Source organism: Podarcis vaucheri (assembly GCF_965113315.1).
Source record: "Podarcis vaucheri genome assembly, chromosome: 5".
In the NCBI taxonomy this organism is placed as follows: domain Eukaryota; kingdom Metazoa; phylum Chordata; class Lepidosauria; order Squamata; family Lacertidae; genus Podarcis; species Podarcis vaucheri.
In genome coordinates, this window is record NC_138763.1 from 99,163,479 (window position 1) to 99,183,572 (window position 20,094).

General features: G+C 44.6%; 1 protein-coding gene across 2 annotated transcripts in view; it reads right to left on the reverse strand.

Moving 5' to 3' along the window:
• ARHGEF5 (Rho guanine nucleotide exchange factor 5) overlaps nucleotides 1-20,094 on the reverse strand; it is a 69,346-nt gene that overhangs the window by 12,257 nt on the left and 36,995 nt on the right. For both annotated transcript variants that reach the window (XM_082223041.1, XM_082223040.1), the window contains exons 2-7: nucleotides 12,966-16,740; nucleotides 10,689-10,773; nucleotides 8,977-9,041; nucleotides 5,590-5,852; nucleotides 3,707-3,867; nucleotides 1,208-1,360 (exon numbers count right to left, since the gene is read on the reverse strand). In XM_082223041.1, coding sequence (XP_082079167.1) covers nucleotides 1,208-1,360; nucleotides 3,707-3,867; nucleotides 5,590-5,852; nucleotides 8,977-9,041; nucleotides 10,689-10,773; nucleotides 12,966-16,728 — 4,490 coding nt within the window. In that variant the 5' untranslated portion in view covers nucleotides 16,729-16,740. The remainder of the gene's footprint in view (nucleotides 1-1,207; nucleotides 1,361-3,706; nucleotides 3,868-5,589; nucleotides 5,853-8,976; nucleotides 9,042-10,688; nucleotides 10,774-12,965; nucleotides 16,741-20,094) is intronic.

A 20,094-nucleotide genomic window follows, 5' to 3' on the forward strand; every position in this document is an offset into this window, starting at 1 on the left:
AGAGGGTGAGATGGTTGGATAGTGTTTTCGAAGCTACCAGCATGAGTTTGACCAAACTGCGGGAGGCAGTGGAGGCCAGGAGTGCCTGGCGTGCTCTGGTCCATGGGGTCACGAAGAGTCGGACACGACTAAACGACTAAACAACAACAGCAACAACAAAGTGCTGTTATCTAGGATATGTTACCATGGACTTGAATTCTGGGAGATGCATCTTAGTTGATTGCCATTCCTCTGACAATACCCTGGAATCGCCTTGGAAGGGCCAGGATCCATTGGCCAATTGCAGCAAACATCATTTCCCCTGGAATTTGCCTCTTTATAGGCGAATTTATCTATAAAATCTATATGAGATTGGAATGGCCCAGCGCTTCCTATAACCTGGAACCTGAACTAAATTATGTACCAACATCTGTTTTGGGTATCTTAAACACTTATGAACTGAATCAGGTGTGGCCCATTGAAATAGGGCTCTTCTGTTAAGTGTCCTGGGAACTATAGCTCTGTGAGGGGGGCAGCTACAGTTCCCAGGATTCTTTGGGAGGAATCATATGCTTTGAATGTGTATTAAGTAAAGGTAAAGGGACCCCTGACCATTAGGTCCAGTTGTGGCCAACTCTGGGGTTGCGGCACTCATCTTGCTTTATTGGCCAAGGGAGCCGGCGTACAGCTTCTGGGTCATGTGGCCAGCATGACTAAGCTGCTTCTGGTGAACCAGAGCAGTGTATGGAAACGCCGTTTACCTTCCCGCTGGAGCGGTACCTATTTATCTACTTGCACTTTGATGTCCTTTCGAACTGCTAGGTTGGCAGGAGCAGGGATCGAGCAACGTGAGCTCACCCGGTCACGGGGATTTGAACCGCTGACCTTCTGATCGGCAAGTCCTAGGCTCTGTGGTTTAACCCACAGCGCCACCTGCGTCCCTACTGAATGTTTATTAGATGTGCTTTAAATGTGTGGTGTGGATCTTTCCTAACTGTCCACCTCTAGATGAGGTTTTGTTCCAGTTTAACTGTCCTGGATTCCCCTGCAGAACCTTGAGCATTGTCTGCTAGACTAGAGAGCCTTATCACCCCACCCCTTTTCAGAGCGATAGTTCCCAAGAGAGGAGACGACTCGCCTGTGATGTAGATATGCCACAAAGGACATTTTGTGGGGTGTTACAAAGAGGATAAAAATACAGGAAAGGGGGCATCTTTAGGTTTCTTACAGTAGTCGCCGAAAGGTCTGCTCCTGGTACGTCTGGTTTGTCACATACGGCAGGTAAACCCTCCGGAATTCCGGCGCATGCCTCAGAGCCACGTCGCACACATTGAAGGTGAACATGTTCTCCTCAAGCTTCTCTTCCAGGTCAAATAGGAAGCTGCAGGAACCCCCCAGAAGAGAATAATGAGACATGGTGACCATAATTACAGCACTTTCCCCAACTTTTTAACCTTTCTCCTTCTCTAGAAAAATAACTATCCCTGCATGCAAGATGCAGGGAAATTCTTACTCATTGTGTGACAGGAGTGAGCTTGGAGTAAATCACCCAAGCAAGTTGGAGTTAACTCCTTATTAGCAGCAACAGGATCTGCACAGGAGTGTGAGGCCTAATGAGCACAGCAACTCATTTCTGACAGGTCTTTCCCCCATGAAGCAGTTGCTGAGGCTGAAAGCTTCCCCACAGCTGCCTAAGTCCCCTCATTGCCAGGGTTTTCCCCAAGCAATCTGAGACTGTGCCTGCATGACTGTCTTTGCTCCTCTCATTGCATAACTCTTCTGGTTCTGGGAGACCAGGGAGGAGGAGTGCTTGTTGCACCTTGCTTGGGTGATCATATAAAGATTGGGCAAAAAAATATGAAATATAAAGATTGGGTGATCATATAAAGATTGGGCAAAAAAAACTTGGGCAAAAAAAATGAGAGGCACAAATACAAGATGGGTGACACCTGGCTTGAGAGCAGTACATGTGAAAAGGATCTAGGAGTCTTGGTTGACCACAAACTTGACATGAGCCAACAGTGTGACGCGGCAGCTAAAAAAGCCAATGCAATTCTGGGCTGCATCAATAGGAGTATAGCATCTAGATCAAGGGAAGTAATAGTGCCACTGTATTCTGCTCTGGTCAGACCTCACCTGGAGTACTGTGTCCAGTTCTGGGCAGCACAGTTCAAGAAGGATACTGACAAACTGGAAATTGTCCAGAGGAGGGCAACCAAAATGGTCAAAGGCCTGGAAACGATGCCTTATGAGGAACGGCTAAGGGAGCTGGGCATGTTTAGCCTGGAGAAGAGGAGGTTAAGGGGTGATATGATAGCCATGTTCAAATATATAAAAGGATGTCACATAGAGGAGGGAGAAAGGTTGTTTTCTGCTGCTCCAGAGAAGCGGACACGGAGCAATGGATCCAAACTACAAGAAAAAAGATTCCACCTAAACATTAGGAAGAACTTCCTGACAGTAAGAGCTGTTTGACAGTGAAATTTGCTGCCAAGGAGTGTGGTGGAGAATCCTTCTTTGGAGGTCTTTAAGCAGAGGCTTGACAACCATATGTCAGGAGTGCTCTGATGGTGTTTCCTGCTTGGCAGGGGGTTGGACTCGATGGCCCTTGTGGTCTCTTCCAACTCTATGATTCTATGATTTAGGGCTTATTGCCCCAGGGAAAACTACTTTTTAGTGTTCACTTGGATTAGTGTTTGCTCTGATTTGGCACCAAAAAGCAGGCTTTCCCTGGAAAAGGAGCAGGGCAAGGGGAAAACTGCTCAGACCTGTGCTTTCTAGACAGGGGACAAGTAGAAGCACGGACAAACCCTTCAGTCATTTCTATTCTATTCATCTGCTGAACAGCATTCTAGGAAAATGTGCAACCAGATAAAAAATCAAAACACAATGTTAAACAATGTTACAGCATTAAATACTAACAAAACTTTTAGTTGTGTCGTCGTGGGGTTTTTTTCTGGGCTACATAAACATGGAGACCAGAATCCAGGTTTTACTCCAAAATGACAGGAAGTATTTCCTAAGTCACGGCTAATTATTTGTATGTGATAATAGAAATATCAGCCTGAATGTGTGCATAGTAGGCAGCCTTGAGGAATTTATGGACTAATGTGTGGATTGCAGTATAGCTGTCCTGGGCATTTTGCACTTCTCTAGCTTTACTGTTATTAGCTCAAAAGGTATTAAACGCGTGCATTTTATGATAAAATGTGCATTAAAATATTTTTAGAAATGCATATTTCATGACCAGTCATTTGGAATGCAGGTTCTGTTGAAAGCAGACAGGCACCTCCAATTCTAGTATTTTGCTGCCTGCTGAAAATGTTGGTTTCAACAAGCATTTTAAAATAATTAATTCGATTCAGTTTTAGTCTGCATTTTAAACGCTTTAATTATCTTATTATACACTGCCATAATATTTTTACGAGTTGGCAGTTTATAAACGGCCGTATAAATAAATAAATATAAAATAAAATATGCATTCATATATGAATTTTTTTTAAAGTTGCAGATTAATTTGGAAACAGGAAATTTGGAATATATATATTCCAATTTCAGTTCCAAAAACTGATGCTGACAGTGTTCTGCCCACCCACAGTCTATAGTCTAGCACAAAGTACTATGTGGTTATGAGGCACAGGCAAGTATCTATTGATTGCATTGGCTTGAGACATCCAGGGTTCCAGTGTGATAGCTGTACAAGCAGAACAGGAAGACCAGAACTCACTTGGCACTAACGTCACGTACATCCTGAAGGCGGGAGAAAAGCCACTGTTTATCTTGATTCGTTAAGACAGCTTGGAGTTCGTGGCAGTGCTGGAAGTGGTCCACGGCCACATTTAAGCTCCGCAGGTATGAGGCTTCTGATACAATCAGTTCAAACTTGGCCTGTTAATAATGTGGAGAACATAAGCTTTAGAGCACAGGATACTCCGAGAAGCAATGAATTATTTGAGATGGAATTAAACGGAAAAGGAAAACCCTCAAGGGTAGTAGATCGTATCTGCATGTTCTTGATGGAGCTAGCAACTGTATCTCTCGCTTCATAGTCCATCAGAAGAGAGGCCTGGAACTGGTCTATCCAAACCAGCCGATAAAGAATTGCATTCAGTGTTAAGTTGTGGGTGAACATATCAGACGACACAGCGATTCTTCAAACAGCTCTTGTTTATTCACAGGCCAGAACTGAACTCTGAACTGAACTGAAGGGTTCAGTCAGCCTGCTTATATAGAGCTCCATTACAACGTAACTGTAACAACTTTCTAAAACTATCCAATCACTGAAGGACACTTTCGATCCCTTATTTGTATAACTATCTACAGTATCCCCCTCCTCACCCAGGGTGAGAACCTCAGTACATAACATTCAGCACCACAGAACCAAACATCCTATGAATGTCTTAGGGGTCAACCTTGGAAACCTCCATCCTTCCACCTGCCTAGATTTGGGATATTGAACATTTGCTGCTCTCTTGCTCCATCTCCCCGTCACTGTCTCCTTTCCTTTTTGTCCTTTCCTCCTGGATCCACTCCTAAAGGAAAACCTGTTTGATTGTTTTTGCCAGCCTATTGGTCCTTAAGATATTTCCCTTCATTTTCATCTTACATGCAACCCTTCTGAATGATTTCAAACTATTTGTCACCCCTTCCTTGTGCATTTGAAAGTTGCAATCCTATGTTGCCTGTGAGTTATGTTGTGGGCAGGGCTGGATTTAGGTTTGATGAGGCCCTAAGCTACTGAAGGCAATGGGGCCCTTTATATGTCCAGCTGTCCTCTGTCAACAACAGTCACCTTTTTTGTGTTGAATATATGCTATGAGGTAATTCATGGACCTAATAGGCATCTAAAGCCATTTGCACATAACAAAATATTATATCATAGGAGCCTACACAACACAAAACACTGTTGCTGTATGTAGGTTTAATTTATTTGTTTTTTATCTTATACTTTGGAAATGTACATCCAGGTTTTTTTTCCTTAAATTTTTTTTTGGGGAGCCCCTAAGAGAGTTCGAAACCACGTCAAAGTGCAAGTAGATAAATAGGTACCGCTCCGGCGGGAAGGTAAACGGCGTTTCCGTGCGCTGCTCTGGTTCGCCAGAAGCGGCTTAGTCATGCTGGCCACATGACCCAAAAAACTGTCTGCGGACAAACGTCGGCTCCCTCGGCCAGTAAAGCGAGATGAGCGCCACAGCCCCAGAGTCGGTCACGACTGGACCTAATGGTCAGGGGTCCCTTTACCTTTACCTTTAAGAGAGTGGGGCCTTAAGCTATAGCTTGTTTAGCTTATACATAAATACGGCATTGGTTGTGGGCATCCGTCTATCTCGAGAGTAATCCCCACAGAACTCTGATAAAGTAAATTAATGCTGCAGAACTGTTGGCTACTAGTTGCTTATTTCAAACCAGCATGCCAACTTCCCTGATTCTGATTCTGCAGCTCTCTGTCCATCCTCTTGCTTCAGTTTTCCATTTGGACTCTTACCCCATTCATCTGGTTCGCTCCATCTTCCACCTCGCCTCCTCTAGGCCTGCTGTTTCTACTACTAGCCACATTGAGTTAGCCTCCTCTCTAGTCAAATATGCCTGGCTGTGCTCCTCCTATATTACCTCCTGCAACTTCTGCTCCTCACGGGTCATGCTCAGCAGCACAGTGCTCTCTCGGACCATGGGGATGTCCTGCCACAGGGACGTCGAGGATGAGACGGACAAGCGTTGCAGGTAGGAATCCTGAGGGGAGATGTTTTTTCTTCGTAACCTTGGGGAGTCTGTGGATTTATACTCCAAATCTTCGGTCAAGGAATCTGCTCTCTTTTGACTTTGAATGGCTTTGTTCAGCGCAACATCGCTGTATTCCTGGTAGAGCAACTTCGCTGTGAAGAAAAACCACCAAGTCTTAACAATTCTGACTCAATGCACCAGGCTTGCAACCAGAGCTATTATGCGGGTGGTGAGGTGGTTGCCGTGGGGTTAGGGCACACTGAGGAGAGGAAGGGACAAGGTTTAATTTGTCAGTGTGAAGCAGTAAACACACTGTATTTTAAATTCCAAACAGCCTGAAGTTAAACAACTTACATTCAAATGTTGTTGTATAAACATAGAAAAAATAAACATAAAAATGAAATGACCGGTTAGAAACAGATAGGTACAGTCATGCCTTGGTTCTCAAACAGAATGCATTCCAGGAGTCCGTTTGACTTCCGGAACTGTTCGAAAACCAAGACGCACCTTCTGATTGGCTGCAGGAGCGTCCTGCAGCCAATCAGAAGCCACGGAAGATGCAGAGGACGTTCGGCTTCTGAAAATCATTCAGAATCATCCCCTTCCGGTTTTCGATTGTTCAGCAGCTGAAACGTATGAGTTCCAAGGCATTCAGCAACCAAGATACGACTGTAGTAGGAAGATTCTGAAAAGGGTAAGGCTATTTCTGCTGCCATTGGCCTTGGACCAGCAAGAATATACTTCCATTTATACATGTAAAATGATGATGTTTAATTTTCATAACATTGGAAATGTTAAGGTAAAGGTAAAGGGACCCCTGACCATTAGGTCCAGTCGTGACCGACTCTGGGGTTGCGGCGCTCATCTTACTTTATTGGCCAAGGGAGCTGGCGTACAGTTTCCAGGTCATGAGGCCAGCATGATTAAGCCGCTTCTGGCGAACCAGAGCAGTGCACGGAAACGCCGTTTACCTTCCCGCCGGAGCGGTACCTATTTATCTACTTGCACTTTGATGTGCTTTCGAACTGCTACGTTGGCAGGAGCAGGGACCGAGCAATGGGAGCTCACCCCGTCGCGGGGATTCGAACCGCCGACCTTCTGATCGGCAAGCCCTAGGCTCCGTGGTTTAACCCACAGCACCACCCATGTCCCAGAAATGTTACCTGATACTTAAAAATAAGTACCAACAGCTTGTCAATAGAACAGGTGTATTTGCAGCTTTACATCATTTCTGAGCAAAAGGGAAGAATTCTTTCCTGCATCTTTCCCCCACTCCTCACAACTCTGTTAATTTTAGAGCTACAGACTAGGGAAGCAAGGAGGCAGCAATTTCTGTCCTATCTCTGTTTGTCACAAACAGCACGGTTTCCATTCATCTGCAGGCTGGCTTCTGCCAAAACATAAGTTATTTGCATCTCCACCCTTGTGGAGTAAAAACACAACAACAGCTCATACCACTTATATTTCCTTGTGTGGTTTCCATTCCTGACCTTGTCCACGCATGCAAATTGTGTCCATTTCTTTTCCTATTTCTGCTTCTTATAGAATTCTCTGGCGTTCCTACGTCAGACTTTTTTTAAAACCTGAAAGCTAAAATTCTGAGAAGGGGCCTGAAATTTCCATTCGCTGGTCATATGGACCCATATGGATCCTTTAACAACTGCTGACAAAACAGATAATTTCTAGAACACCCAGGGCTCTTCTATAAGCAATAGAATACATGTAAATTCTTAGCATTTCACTGGACGACACTGGGGCAAAGTAGGCATAATGAGGGCAGCCACGTTTGTTGTTTACACGACTTCCCAATTCATGTATAAAGTGGGATCTGGTGACTAGACTTTAGCAACAAAAGGGGCAGTTGGATAAGGGAATAAAGTGTGCCCCAGTCCCAGCCCCACCTTTTCCCTCTGAAGACTGCTGCAGTGATGTGTTTTTTTCTGAAATATTTTTTCCTGTGCAGAATAGGCTGATATTTAGTTTGTGTTTGAATATTTTATGATACCCTAGAGAAAGGTCTAATTTAGCGTTTTTATCTTACTTGTATTTAGTAAGCAAAGCTAAAACTTTTGAAATTGCCAAGCTTGCTGAATCTGTAGTTAGCATCCAATTCATTGTTACTAATGAATTTATGGATTTATTTTATTTTTAAAATAAATCCATCCAGCATCAGCACTTTTCTCTCAGGCCAACCCAGCTCTGAGAACAAAAATAAGGAGATAAATTAAGTAAGATGCTAGGGTTGTTTCTATATCTACTCCCATTTTCTGCAAAAAGAAGAAAAAGCAGGGACAATAACACTCTGCTTTAGGCTCATGTTTGATATCCCCTCTCAGGCTGCCGCTGAGATGCTTTAGGATCTCTTTACCATCTCTCTTTCATTGAAAATAATATTGAAGCATCCAGAAACCTGAACAAGGGCTCCATTCTAGAATAGGAAGACATTCCAGAACAGGGACCTATGACTGCTCTTCCTCCAAAATATAAATGGCTGGTCTAAGCACACTTTTGTAAAAGAATATATAATTTAATGTGTATGTAATCACATCCAAACCATGTTTGGAGGGGGTAGAATGAAATAGTAGGGAAGAGGAACTGAAGGGAGCATGGAATCACAGCAGGGAGTTTTGTCAGTTTAGAGTGGGGGGTAGATGGGATTAGCTGGGTGGGAATGGGTTTAGGGTGGAGATTACTAGTTCTAATCACATTCACGTCAGACACAGCTTTTATGTTTTCATTGTTCCTCAGTTAAATACTCTGTCTGTTGTTAACCCTGGGAAAATTTAAATGAACCCCACATTTAGAGGCTTGAACCAGGCAGAGGGCCTTCTCGGTGGTGGTGCCCGTCCTGTGGAACACCCTCCCATCAGATGTCAAGGAAATAAACAACTATCTGACTTTTAGAAGACATCTGAAGGCAGCCCTGTTTAGGGAAGTATTTAATGTGTGACATTTTAATGTATTTTTAATCTTTGTTGGAAGCCGCCCAGAGTGACTGGGGAAACCCAGCCAGATGGGCGGGGTACAAATAAATTATTATTATTATTATTATTATTATTATTATTATTATTATTATTATTATTATTTATTACTTTCTGTTTTTAATCTGTTGATAGCTGCCCAGAGTGGCTGTGGAAACCCAGCTAGATGAGGCGGGATATAATTAATTATTATTATTATTATTATTATTATTATTATTATTATTATTGCTATTATTCTGCACCTGCAGAGTGTTTTTTAGCACACAGAGAACTTCGTTAGGCAGGAAGTACTTACACGAGTTGATTAATTTGGAGCGCCTCCGTTTGATGGTTTCTGCTGTCTCTAGTAGTTTCTTCTCTCTTTCAGGGAATGGAAAACATCAAGATGTGAATAGTATACAAATATGAGAAAAATCAATAAGGTCTACAAAGAGGGTAGTATAACCTGAGCGTTGGATCTCATCAGTTACAGCTAGCATTTTAAACGCTGGGTTCATAGCCTACATTGCCTACTCTCGCTGAGGAAAATGGCAAGGCAGAAACCACAATAAAGCTTCTTCTTGGAAGTTTGATCTTCCAAGGAGTATTTGGCAGATTTCTTCAGGTTAATTTATTGTTAAGTTGTGGGTGAACATATCAGGCAACACAGCAATTCTTCAAGCAGCTCTTCTTTATTCAGATGCCAGAACAGAACTGAACTGAAGGGCTCAGTCAGCCTGCTTATATAGAGCTCCAGAACAACGTAACTGTTGCAACTTTCTAAAACTATCCAATCACTGAACATCACTTTCAATCCTTCATTTGCATACAAACTAGCCAATCACTGAACGTCACTTTCGATCCTTCATTTGCATAACTATCTACAGTATCCCCCTGCTGGCCCAGGGTGAGAACTTCAGTATATAACATTTATCTTTACAACAACTCTGTGAGGTAAGTTAGACATGCCACAGCCCCACATCCGGCCTCAATCTTAATCCGGCCTCTGTGGCAGTTTATCTCCTGGGGTAAAATCCTAAAAAGAAGCCCAACAACTTTGGTCAGCCCTCACGCATGTTAATTTCATCAAATCTGGCCCTCTTTGGAAAAAGTTTGGGCACCCCTGCCCTATACAGAAGGGGGAGCTTTCCACAGCTCACATTGGATTGACCTGGAAATAAGCTGAGCTTTTAAAATTGGGTAATTGGCTGGGAAATAGGTCAGGCTATCTGAATTCAACTACTTAACGCCCTGCCCCACCCAGCCCCAAAGCTGTCATGTGCAGCCACAGTGAATTCATGGAGGCTTACAAAACTGCAATATCCTCACTGCAGATTATGGTTCCACATCTGCAGCCCAAGGAGGATAAAGAGCCTGCAGAACCTCAAAACACTCCCTGAAGCCCCCCACAAGCAGTGTAGTTCAGAGATGCTGTCTCTTCCCCTGAGCAGTTCAATAGGTTGGCAGCCTGCTGGAGCTTCTCTAAGTTGCTCTAATTTCAGGTCCTTTGCAGGGTCTCCTCAAACTGTGCAAAGCTGTTGTTCTTGAGGGTGGATTTTAATTTGCGCTGGAGAACTTGGCGTTCTCGGGAGGCTCCCCTCTTCTTTGAGGTGAGCATCAATGAGCTCCTGAATCCCATATCCAAGCTCAGCAAGCTTTCCCAACATGTCTAATGTTTTATTTACAGATCTCTTGAGGGGTTGAGGATAAATATTGGGCTGGAATGAACCATATGGGCAGAAGCATTTTGCATACCTGAACTGGGGGTGAAGGCAATTAAGTATTTCAGGGGGGCTTAATTTATTTGTCCAAGGCAGGTCACCCAGTCAGCTTCATAGCCGAGGAATGATTTGAACCTGCATTTCACTAATTGGAAACCCAACATTGTAACTGCTGATATACCACACTGGTTCTTAGTTCTTGTGACATAGCGTGAACATTCAGAAAACACTAGAAGGAATTTAATTCCACTGTCACAAGAGTCTGTCCAGTGGCTCAGTACAAAAATGCTTACGGGAAGAGACTCACCCAAATTTCACTCTGTCGAAATGGTCTGATTTTTCTCTGTGTGCAGGGGCTTCCTCCTTTGACGACATAAGAGATGCTATAAACTCTGAAAATGGAAGAGATAGTGGTCTTATTCTAGAAAAATTAAGTGCTGAAGTGCTTGTAATTCAGTCACAACTTCTCAGCTGCAAAAATGGAAATGTAGCTCATTGCAGCAGGTGGAGAGAAGGACTATACAGTGGTACCTTGGCTTACGAACTTAATCCGTTCCAGAAGTCCGTTCTTAAACCAAAGCGTTCTTAAACCAAGGTGTGCTTTCCCATAGCAGCGGGGGACTCAATTTACAAATGGAACACACTCAACAGGAAGTGGAACATGTTCTGCTTCCAAGGCAAAGTTCACAAACCAAAACCCCTACTTCCGTGTTTGCAGCGTTCTTAATCCAAGTTGTTCATAAATGAAGCTGTTCTTAAACCAAGGTACCACTGTATACTGCAGGAAAGAGCCAATGGGAGGACAACATGTCTCTGTGCACGGAGATACATGGTGTGTCTGTTCCCTTTCAGTGGTCAGTCCCCCACAGGGGGAAAGGCAATATGTTTTGCTCTCAATACAACTGTCTCCAAGAGTAGTGTTTTGCATCTCTTCTCTTAGGTGTGATCCTGCACTGCAGAGGGTTGAACTAGATGAAACTTGGGTGTCCCTCCTAACCCTACATTTCTGATTCCAGCCCTACCCCTAAACTGAGAAACTAGCATTGGGGAGGTGTCTACTCAGTGACACCACAGGTGTGGTAGCCTTCCTCCTGTTCCATTTGCTCCTAATTTCATGGGAGGCACAGATTTTGCCAAGAGTCTTGCAGTCCACGACGGCCCAATGTAAATAGCACCGTAGTGGCACTGGGACCTATAGTTATTCCCACATCACTAAGATGGTGCACAAAATATCTCCCCATGTGATTCAAGTGGCTCTCGTGGTTCCAAACCACTCACAAGGGCTTCCCAGTTCATTATCACAAACGCTACCTGCTATCTGCACAGCATCATTTTAGTTTCTGACCATACTTGGATTCCTTTTCATGCTTTTCTTGATACAGTGGTACCTCGGTTTTTGAACGCCTCTGTAGACAAACATTTTGGAACTTGAACGCCGAAAACCCGGAAGTAAGTGCCTTGGTTTTCGAATGCGCTTCAGAACTTGAACAGGAAATGTGGCTTCCGTTTTGAGTTTTCGGTATTAAGGCTTCCACTTTCGGTTTCTGAAAGTTTCGGAACTCAAATGGACTTCCGGAACAGCTTATGTTTGAAAACCGAGGTACCACTGTATTTATCTGAAGTCCAGTTCCCAGCATTAAGCACACAAGATGACCCTGCTGGGTTATATCATGTCCATCTCATTTTCCAACTATGCCTAGCCAGATCCTTGCCGGAAGCCCAAAAGCAGAGCATGTGGACAACAGAGCCTCTCTCTGTTCCAGTTCTCTGATACTGATCACCTCTGTGAATCTGCCAAAGGCAGTGACCATCAGCACTGCTATACGATGTGCTAAAGGCCCGTCCATGGCTTAGAGGGTTTCAAAAGTGAAATCTAAAGACAGATATATCAGTGATCAGTAGCCATGGTAACTAAATGGAACCTCCATGTTCAAAGACCGTATACCTCAGATTTTCAGGTGCTTGGGATATAGTGAGAAAGTCTGTTGCTTACATGCTCTGCAGAAATCTAGCTGGCAACTGTTGTAAATGGGATGCTTGATTAGACGGATATTTGGTGTAGTCCAGAAGGACTCATTTTATGTTCTTTTAAAGTTGGGAGCTGGCTTTCAGATATAGTGGTACCTCGGGTTAAGTACTTAATTTGTTCTGGAGGTCCGTTCTTAACCTGAAGCACCACTTTATCTAATGGGGCCTCCCGCTGCCACCACACCGCCGGAGCACGATTTCTGTACTCATCCTGAAGCAAAGTTCTTAACCTGAAGCACTATTTCTGGGTTAGCGGAGGCTGTAACCCGAAGTGTATGTAACCTGAAGCATATGTAACCCGAGGTACCACTGTAGACTGATGTTAGTCTATAACAGGTCTGCTCTCCTTCCCTGGGGGGCGGTGTTGCGGACCGGCAACCAGGACCCCCCAGTGACCTGGCTGGAGGGCGGAGGCATGCCACCCACGTCATGGGTACTCCCGGCCATGTCAAACCCCCAGCCGTCTAATCGGCACAGCTGGGGGCGTGGCCGGGGGGCAACCTCCTTTCACTTTTCTTGTCATTTTGATAAGGAACAGGGATTAAAAGTCACTCACCTAATTCATTGTCCGTTGGTATTGAGATCTTTCTCAAACCCTGCCGATGCCAGTCTTTGCTTTTTGCCCGGTGTTTGCTTAGCACTTCCTGTTTCTTTGAACTGGATGTTGGTTCTTTTGCGTCTACACTTTTATTTGGACAACTAGTACATTTCTCTAAGGGTAGGTGCCTGGCTCCGCCTTCCTTTCTGGGAAGCACAGGTGGGACTGTGTCCTCTGCATCTCTCTTAGCATCTCCTCTCTGGGACTGCTGCCACCACTGTGGCCCTTGACAGGCAGCCTGTTCTCTGCATGGGTGTCTGATAGTTGGTGGAGATGGAGGGCCTCGCTGGAAAAAGTGTATTGGGTTGGTGAAAGCTATAAGTGAAGGTTGCATTGGACTTCTGGCCTCTGCAGCTTCAGACATTTTCTGACTCCTTACTGAGGGATGGAGGCTGTATTTATTTGATGACTTCCCATCGCATATATCCATAGTATCAGGAATGCTGCAGGAGGAGTCTTCCACTGGCCCACTGTTTCCCGAAATGCCAACATCTGGGTGTATCTCCAATAGACTGGATGCTTCGTGTATATTCCTGCCCTTCTGGCCTTGTGAAGTACCTGCCCCTTCTGAATTGGCCAACTGTACAACAGGGAATTCTTCAACTCTGCTGTCTATGTTTGGAGCCTGGGCAAGCTTTTCGGCTTCAGCAGCATAGGATATGGTCTGAGAGATGCAGTCGGCAACAAACACACAACCACCCCCATCTATATAGTTAACAGGTAGAGTAGACTCTGGTGCTTCAACTGGTTGTTGGGCAAATTGATCACCATCAGGAGCTGGAGGCATGTTGGAGCTGGAAGCTGGATGTGGAAGCTGAAGGTCCCTGTTAAGAGCAAAGGCTGTGGGGTTGGAGTTAAACTCAGGAGCTACAGATTCCCTGGTTTGGCTAGAGTTTGCTCGTTGAATGGGGTGATCGGCAGGAAACACCGAATCAGAATGGAGTGGATGTGGCATATGTTGGTTGGAATTGCATTCCGTCGCTGAGGGCTGATTAAATAGTTCATTGTCAGGTGTCGGGACTGAAGACTGTGGCGCCTTAACGGCAGTGGACTTTGGGGCTAAAAACTGGCAAGCTTCACTGGGAGAGGGCAGTTGTTCTAGGAGCTGACTGGGTTGACTGGGCACAAGAGCAGGAGTGAGGGGCTGAGCAAGGGTGTCTGCATTAGGTGCAGGGCTTAAAAACTGAGCAGACTTGCTGTAGTCTGACACAGTTGGCATGAGCTGATTTAAGCGGCTGGAAGCAGGCTTTGGAGGAATGGCCTGGTCCGAGGCAGGTGTTGGGGTCAAAGGCTTTGCTGGCTGAGCCACATCTGAGGTCTCCGTGTTGCCACCTTCTGTTCCATCCTCTTCAAGAACTAATGAACATGGTGACTCACTGATTAAAGTTTGTTGTTCCATGCAAAGTGTATCTCCTCCTGCTTCCTTTTCTGGAATCTCAAGGCTCCTCATTGGGGTTTCCAAATAACTTATGGTAGTGTCTTGTGCCAGGAATGATTCTGGATCAGGGCTGAATTCTACACTCTGTCTGTCTGCGTTGGACAGACCCTCCCCTGATGGTATACTTTGAAGGATCTCAGAAGCAACTTCATATAAGTCTTTACCAGAGATGTCATTTCTGCTGGAAGCCCATATGTCTGCATCACTGCTCAATACTTCTCCACAATCCATTCTGTTCAGCTGACATGGCTTAAGCAGATTCTGGTTTTCTGGCTCTTGTGTAGATTCTGATTCTTTACATGGCACAACAGTACCATCTCTGGCTCTCTTGCCAGCACCTTCCTCCAGAGAATCTGCCTCTGTTGAGGTCCCCAGTGATGAGGCAGTGATATGGATTTCACCATCAATAGGGTGATCCACAGGCTGAGAATCATACAGATAAATCTGTGAATCAGGCGTTGCTATTAAATCTCTACAGGATGGTGGTCTTCCTTCACCATCAAGACTCACAACACTTGTCTCTTCACCACCATATTCGCTGTCCTCTCTTTCAATAGCTCTTCTGTCTTCCTCAGGGGGTTGCTCACTGCCTTGGCGATTATGGCCAGCTTGGTCAACGATGCCAGAGGATTCCAGTTGTCTAGAATCATGGCATGTTGGAGCCTGTCTCCTTGGGCTCTCACACACTGGGATACCTTCAGATATCGACATAGCTCTTGCCTTTGCTATTTGTGGGTTACCAGAGTCCTGTGTCCAGACTGACTTTGGACCGTGATTTGGAGATGAGAGCTCCTTGAAAGTGAAATTAGATGCTTCGGCCTCAACCAAAGAACAGTTCTTGTTTAAATCAGGAAGATCCACGTTCATTTGCAGTGCGTTTAAACCTAGTGGGGCAGTTATCTCTCTCTCTACCCCTTGCTTTGATGCTTGACTTATCTGCACACAACAGTCTTGTTGTTCCTGACCTTTGTGTCTCAATTCTAGATTATTCTGCTCTGTTTCCACCTTTTTCTCCATTCCCTTCCATTCCAGGCATTCCTCATTTAGTTCAGTGTCTACCAACTCTGGTGGGTCCAATTCTGCAGGCCTTGACTCCAATGATTTTGATACCTGAGATGATTCTGCCTCATCACAATCAGTAGCATGCTTTGTTTTCACCGTCTCCTTTAGTGAACGAGTCTTGCTTCCTCCTATGCCATCCTCCTCCTCAAGATGGAGGACAGTGCAAATAAATGAATTTTGTCCCGATTCTTCCACTTCCTCTCCTATATCTGAATTACTGTCTACTCTATTGGAGTCTGACAGAGACAAAATTTCTTTAGGCTTTGGTTGTTGCACATCATAGTGGATTTCCCCACCCTTAGAAAATTCAAAACTTGGCTGGAAAAGTGCAGAGGATTTCACACCCTCTCTTTGTCCCTTTAACTCTCTTACTTTCCCCTCTTCATTCCCTATGGAGGTATCTGGGTGCATCTGGCCAGCTCCTTCGGTCTTAGGGGACATCTTCTCATCAATCTCCGATGTGACTTCCATATTTGGCATATGGCTCTTGTCTAGTTCATATTGAGACTCTGGTTCCGATGAGTGATTTTCATCTGATCTGCCTTGGGAAGGCTCAGCATTCTGGTGATGCTCTGAAACATCATGACTCACCAGGGGACAGTCATAGGCTGATTCCTCACTAGCAGAAAAAGTGCCTGTTGAATGTGTTTCCTCACACAGTGTCTGAGAAAATGCATCACGAGGGTTCAGAGCTTGGGGAAATCCAAGAACAAAGGTTTCACCTTTGATCTCTCCCACCGCGACCTCACTGGGAATACTTGAGATCTGTTCAAGAGTTGCTGTACTGAAAAGGGAAGATTCGTGATCACTTAAGGAATGAGCAGCTTCAAGTTCTCTCTGACGGGAATCCAAAGGGGCCTCCTTGTTATCCTCCAAAGTGACTTCTTGTATATTGAGAAGATTTTCTTGCTCAGAAAATCCTCCCCAGTCCTCTGGATCTCTCTGGCCTCTCTCTAGTCCCATGGATGTCTCTCTTTCCACAGGGCTAGGAAATCTGCCCCATATCTGTTCTTCCATGACAAAGAGAAGTGGCAGGGCTTGAGAAAAAGAGTTCTTTTTATCCTCTGCTCTCACTGCCACCCTCTCTTCAGAAACATCGCTCCTGGTGAAAAATTCTGTGACATCATGGTGCCTTCTGGCTGGTGCAGGATTAGACGATTCATTGAATTTGTGGGTTGCTGAGGGGAAAGGATCTTCCCCTTTGATTTTTTCAGACTCCATCAGTGGCACATCCTGAAAATCAGAAGAAGAAGAGGAAGAATTACTATAAGGCTATGGCTGACCAGGAAATGTTACACTTAAAAGCATTCAGCCACACACCTAATCAACAGGAAGAAGAAGAAGAAGAAGAAGAAGAAGAAGAAGAAGAAGAAGAAGAAGAAGAAGAAGAAGAGCAGTCGCAGGGGAAAGGTGGGCAGACAACTTGCATTCAGGTGTGTAAAAACAAATGAAAAGAAAGAGAGCAAAGAATGTGGACTCCAACTACCTGAGGCTCAAACTACCTATTATGCCCAGTTCAATGATTCTTTCCTTGACATATTTTTCTCCCCAGCCAAAACAAGCTGCAAGTCTGAACAGAAGAAGGGTGAGCTCCTTTCTCTCTGGTAACTTCCCAGCTCAGAATCATCATTCCAAACTTAAAAAAACACATTGGGAATAATGATTCTAGCTTCATTTTACACCCATGGAAGGAAAGATCCAGAGAGGCTAAGGAGGAGATCGCCTATCTCAACCCCTTCAATGACAGTCTTGAGTTGCAGACAACTGGAGAGGAAGGTCTGTCTCTGCACATCTTTTCTCCAGTCAGGATGCTTTGGCTTAAAAGCAATAAGGATGAAAGAATCATGGAACTCTTTCAGGATCAGGTACTTGCTCTGCAGTCTCAGGTTTCTTGTTTGAAAAAATCTTAAACATACATGAGCATTTATTGAAATCTCAGAAGCCAGAAGGATGGCTGAATTACAGTTTCTAGTAGTTGGGGTGGTGCTTCCACGAGCCTTGCATAGCTCTCTGTCCTTCCCCCAAACCAGATAAATTATGTAAATTCACACAACTTGCATTATTCAGAAGGGTCATTCCACATCAAATCAATGCAAAAAAACAAGGGATTCGCCACCCACCGTCTCGCATTTTGATGAAACTTGGTATACACCCTTCCCTTATGCTTGAAAGAAACCTCCTTAATCCCCCCCTCTATCTCAAACAGTTTTAATTTTATAGCACTTCAAGGTTTCGTGAAATCTGTGTTTCTGTCCCTCTTGAGATCCTCGGCCTTGTGCGAATTTTATTTTTTCCCCTCCATAACCAATAATCAGATCTCTTAGAAATTTTACACAGAGATCAATAACATGATGAGCATTTCAGGAAAAAAATACACCAGCACACTAAAGATTTTATAAATGCCTTAAAAAATGTAGAAATGTAGCTTTTTTGGTGGAAAAACTAGGTTTAGAAAACCTAAATTTTCAGCGTCAGGGCACAATGCAATCAGAAGTTTTTCATGGTGAAAAATTTGCAAAGACATGCTCTTTCTCAACAAAGAATGCAATTTATGGGTCTCTTATGTCTTGGAACAAAATTTTAGGGGGAGGCCATAACACCACCACCAGGGACGCGGGTGGCGCTGTGGGTTAAACCACAGAGCCTAGGACTTGCCGATCAGAAAGTTGGTGGTTCGAATCCCCACAAAGGGGTGAGCTCCCGTTGTTTGGTCCCTGCTCCTGCCCACCTTGCAGTTCAAAAGCACGTCAAAGTGCAAGTAGATAAATAGGTACCACTCCAGTGGGAAGGTAAACGGTTTTTCCGTGTGCTGCTCTGGTTCGCCAGAAGCGGCTTAGTCATGCTGGCCACATGACCCGGAAGCTGTACGCCGGCTCCCTCGGCTAGTAAAGTGAGATGAGCGCCACAACCCCAGAGTCGGTTACGACTGGACCTAATGGTCAGGGGTCCCTTTACCTTTACGTATAACAACACCAACAACAAGGTAACAAGAAACAGCCACAACTTGGATGGCTTTAAAAGAGGACTAGACAAACTAATGGAGGAGAAGGCTACATCCTGTCAGATGCCGGTTGCTGGGAATCAGGTCCAGCTTGCTGTCTTCCAGTGGGCACCTGGTTGGCTAGTGTAGAAAGAGGATGTGAGACTAGTGTGGCTCTTATGATTTTAGGAAATGACCAGACATTGAAAACCCCCAAGAGGCATTCCTTAGGAAAGGAGAGGCCTGCAACACTAATCACTGATTCTCAGGAATTCAGCACTTCTCCAGAAATGGAGGCCAGATCCACATTCCTCATGCAAAACCAACTTCATTTGAAAAGACCGTCAGAGACATGAGGAGGCAAAACTTGTAAAATGTCCAAGTTTGCCTTAGCTTCTCTGTTGAATATACTGTTATGTGACTCTCCCAAGCAGTGACAGGTTCCAGGAAGCACAGTGCTTCGCCATGTTTGGTTTCCTTCGGAAAGAGGTCAGTTGAGGTTTATGATGCTTAGTAACATTTGTCTACAAATGAAGAGGTTGAGCATAGCTGGAAGCAGAGTTTAAGCACTCCAAGACACCAAGTTCTACTGCTTCACATCAGATCTCTAGGCAGAAGCAACCAGCAACTCAAAAATGCTGTTAGCTTACAAAATGCAAACTTAGCTCTCTGTGGGCTCATCCACACTTCCGCATGCCTAGAAAGCTTGGGTCTTGCCTCTCGACCTTCTCCTTTCACAGAGAAAACCCATTCTTTGGTGCTAAATCACAGCAAATGTCAATTCAGATAAAACCTAGCAGGACCAGATAAGCCCTGTCTCTCATTCAAAAACTGTAGTGTATGGTTCATTTCACACAGATTATGTCATCCTTATGGCAAGGTGCGTTGGAGGGCAAAGGCATGCCCCCTCCTTTCAGATATTTCCTAACCATTCAGAAGATTTCAGGAAAATTGTCTAGCAGATCCCATGGAAACACACAACAGGAAAACTCTGACATCAATTTGAGAAACTTTATGGGAAATGATTCATAAATGGAGTAAAACAAATAAATATCACCGGATGTTAATACTCCATCAGGTCCAAAACACTAGCCCAATATTGCCTCAAAGTGGCCCCTGGGATCGTTGTTTTCATAGAAAATGGATAGTAAACATAACCATTTTTGCACCGGCAAACCCAGCTTTGCTCTGGGTGAAGTTGTTGCCGCTGCTGCTGAGTCAAGCTACAGTTCTGCAGAAAGGAAGTGTAAACCTTTGATTTAATACTGGAGTATTAGGTCAGAGCTGAGATTAAATCAAAACAGCATAGATGCCAGTCAGTATGACCTCCTAAGGCAGGGGTCAGCAAACTTTTACAGCAGGGGGGGCAGTCCACTGTCCCTCAGACTTTGTGGGGGGCCAGACTATATTTTTTGGGGGAAAATATGAACGAATTCCTATGCCCCACAAATAACCCAGAGATGCATTTTAAATAAAAGGACACATTCTACTCAGGTAAAAACATGCTGATTCACGGACCGTCCGCGGGCCGGATTGTGAAGGCGATTGGGCCGGATCCAGCCCCCGGGCCTTAGGTTGCCTACCCTTGTCCTAAGGGTTGGGAGCTG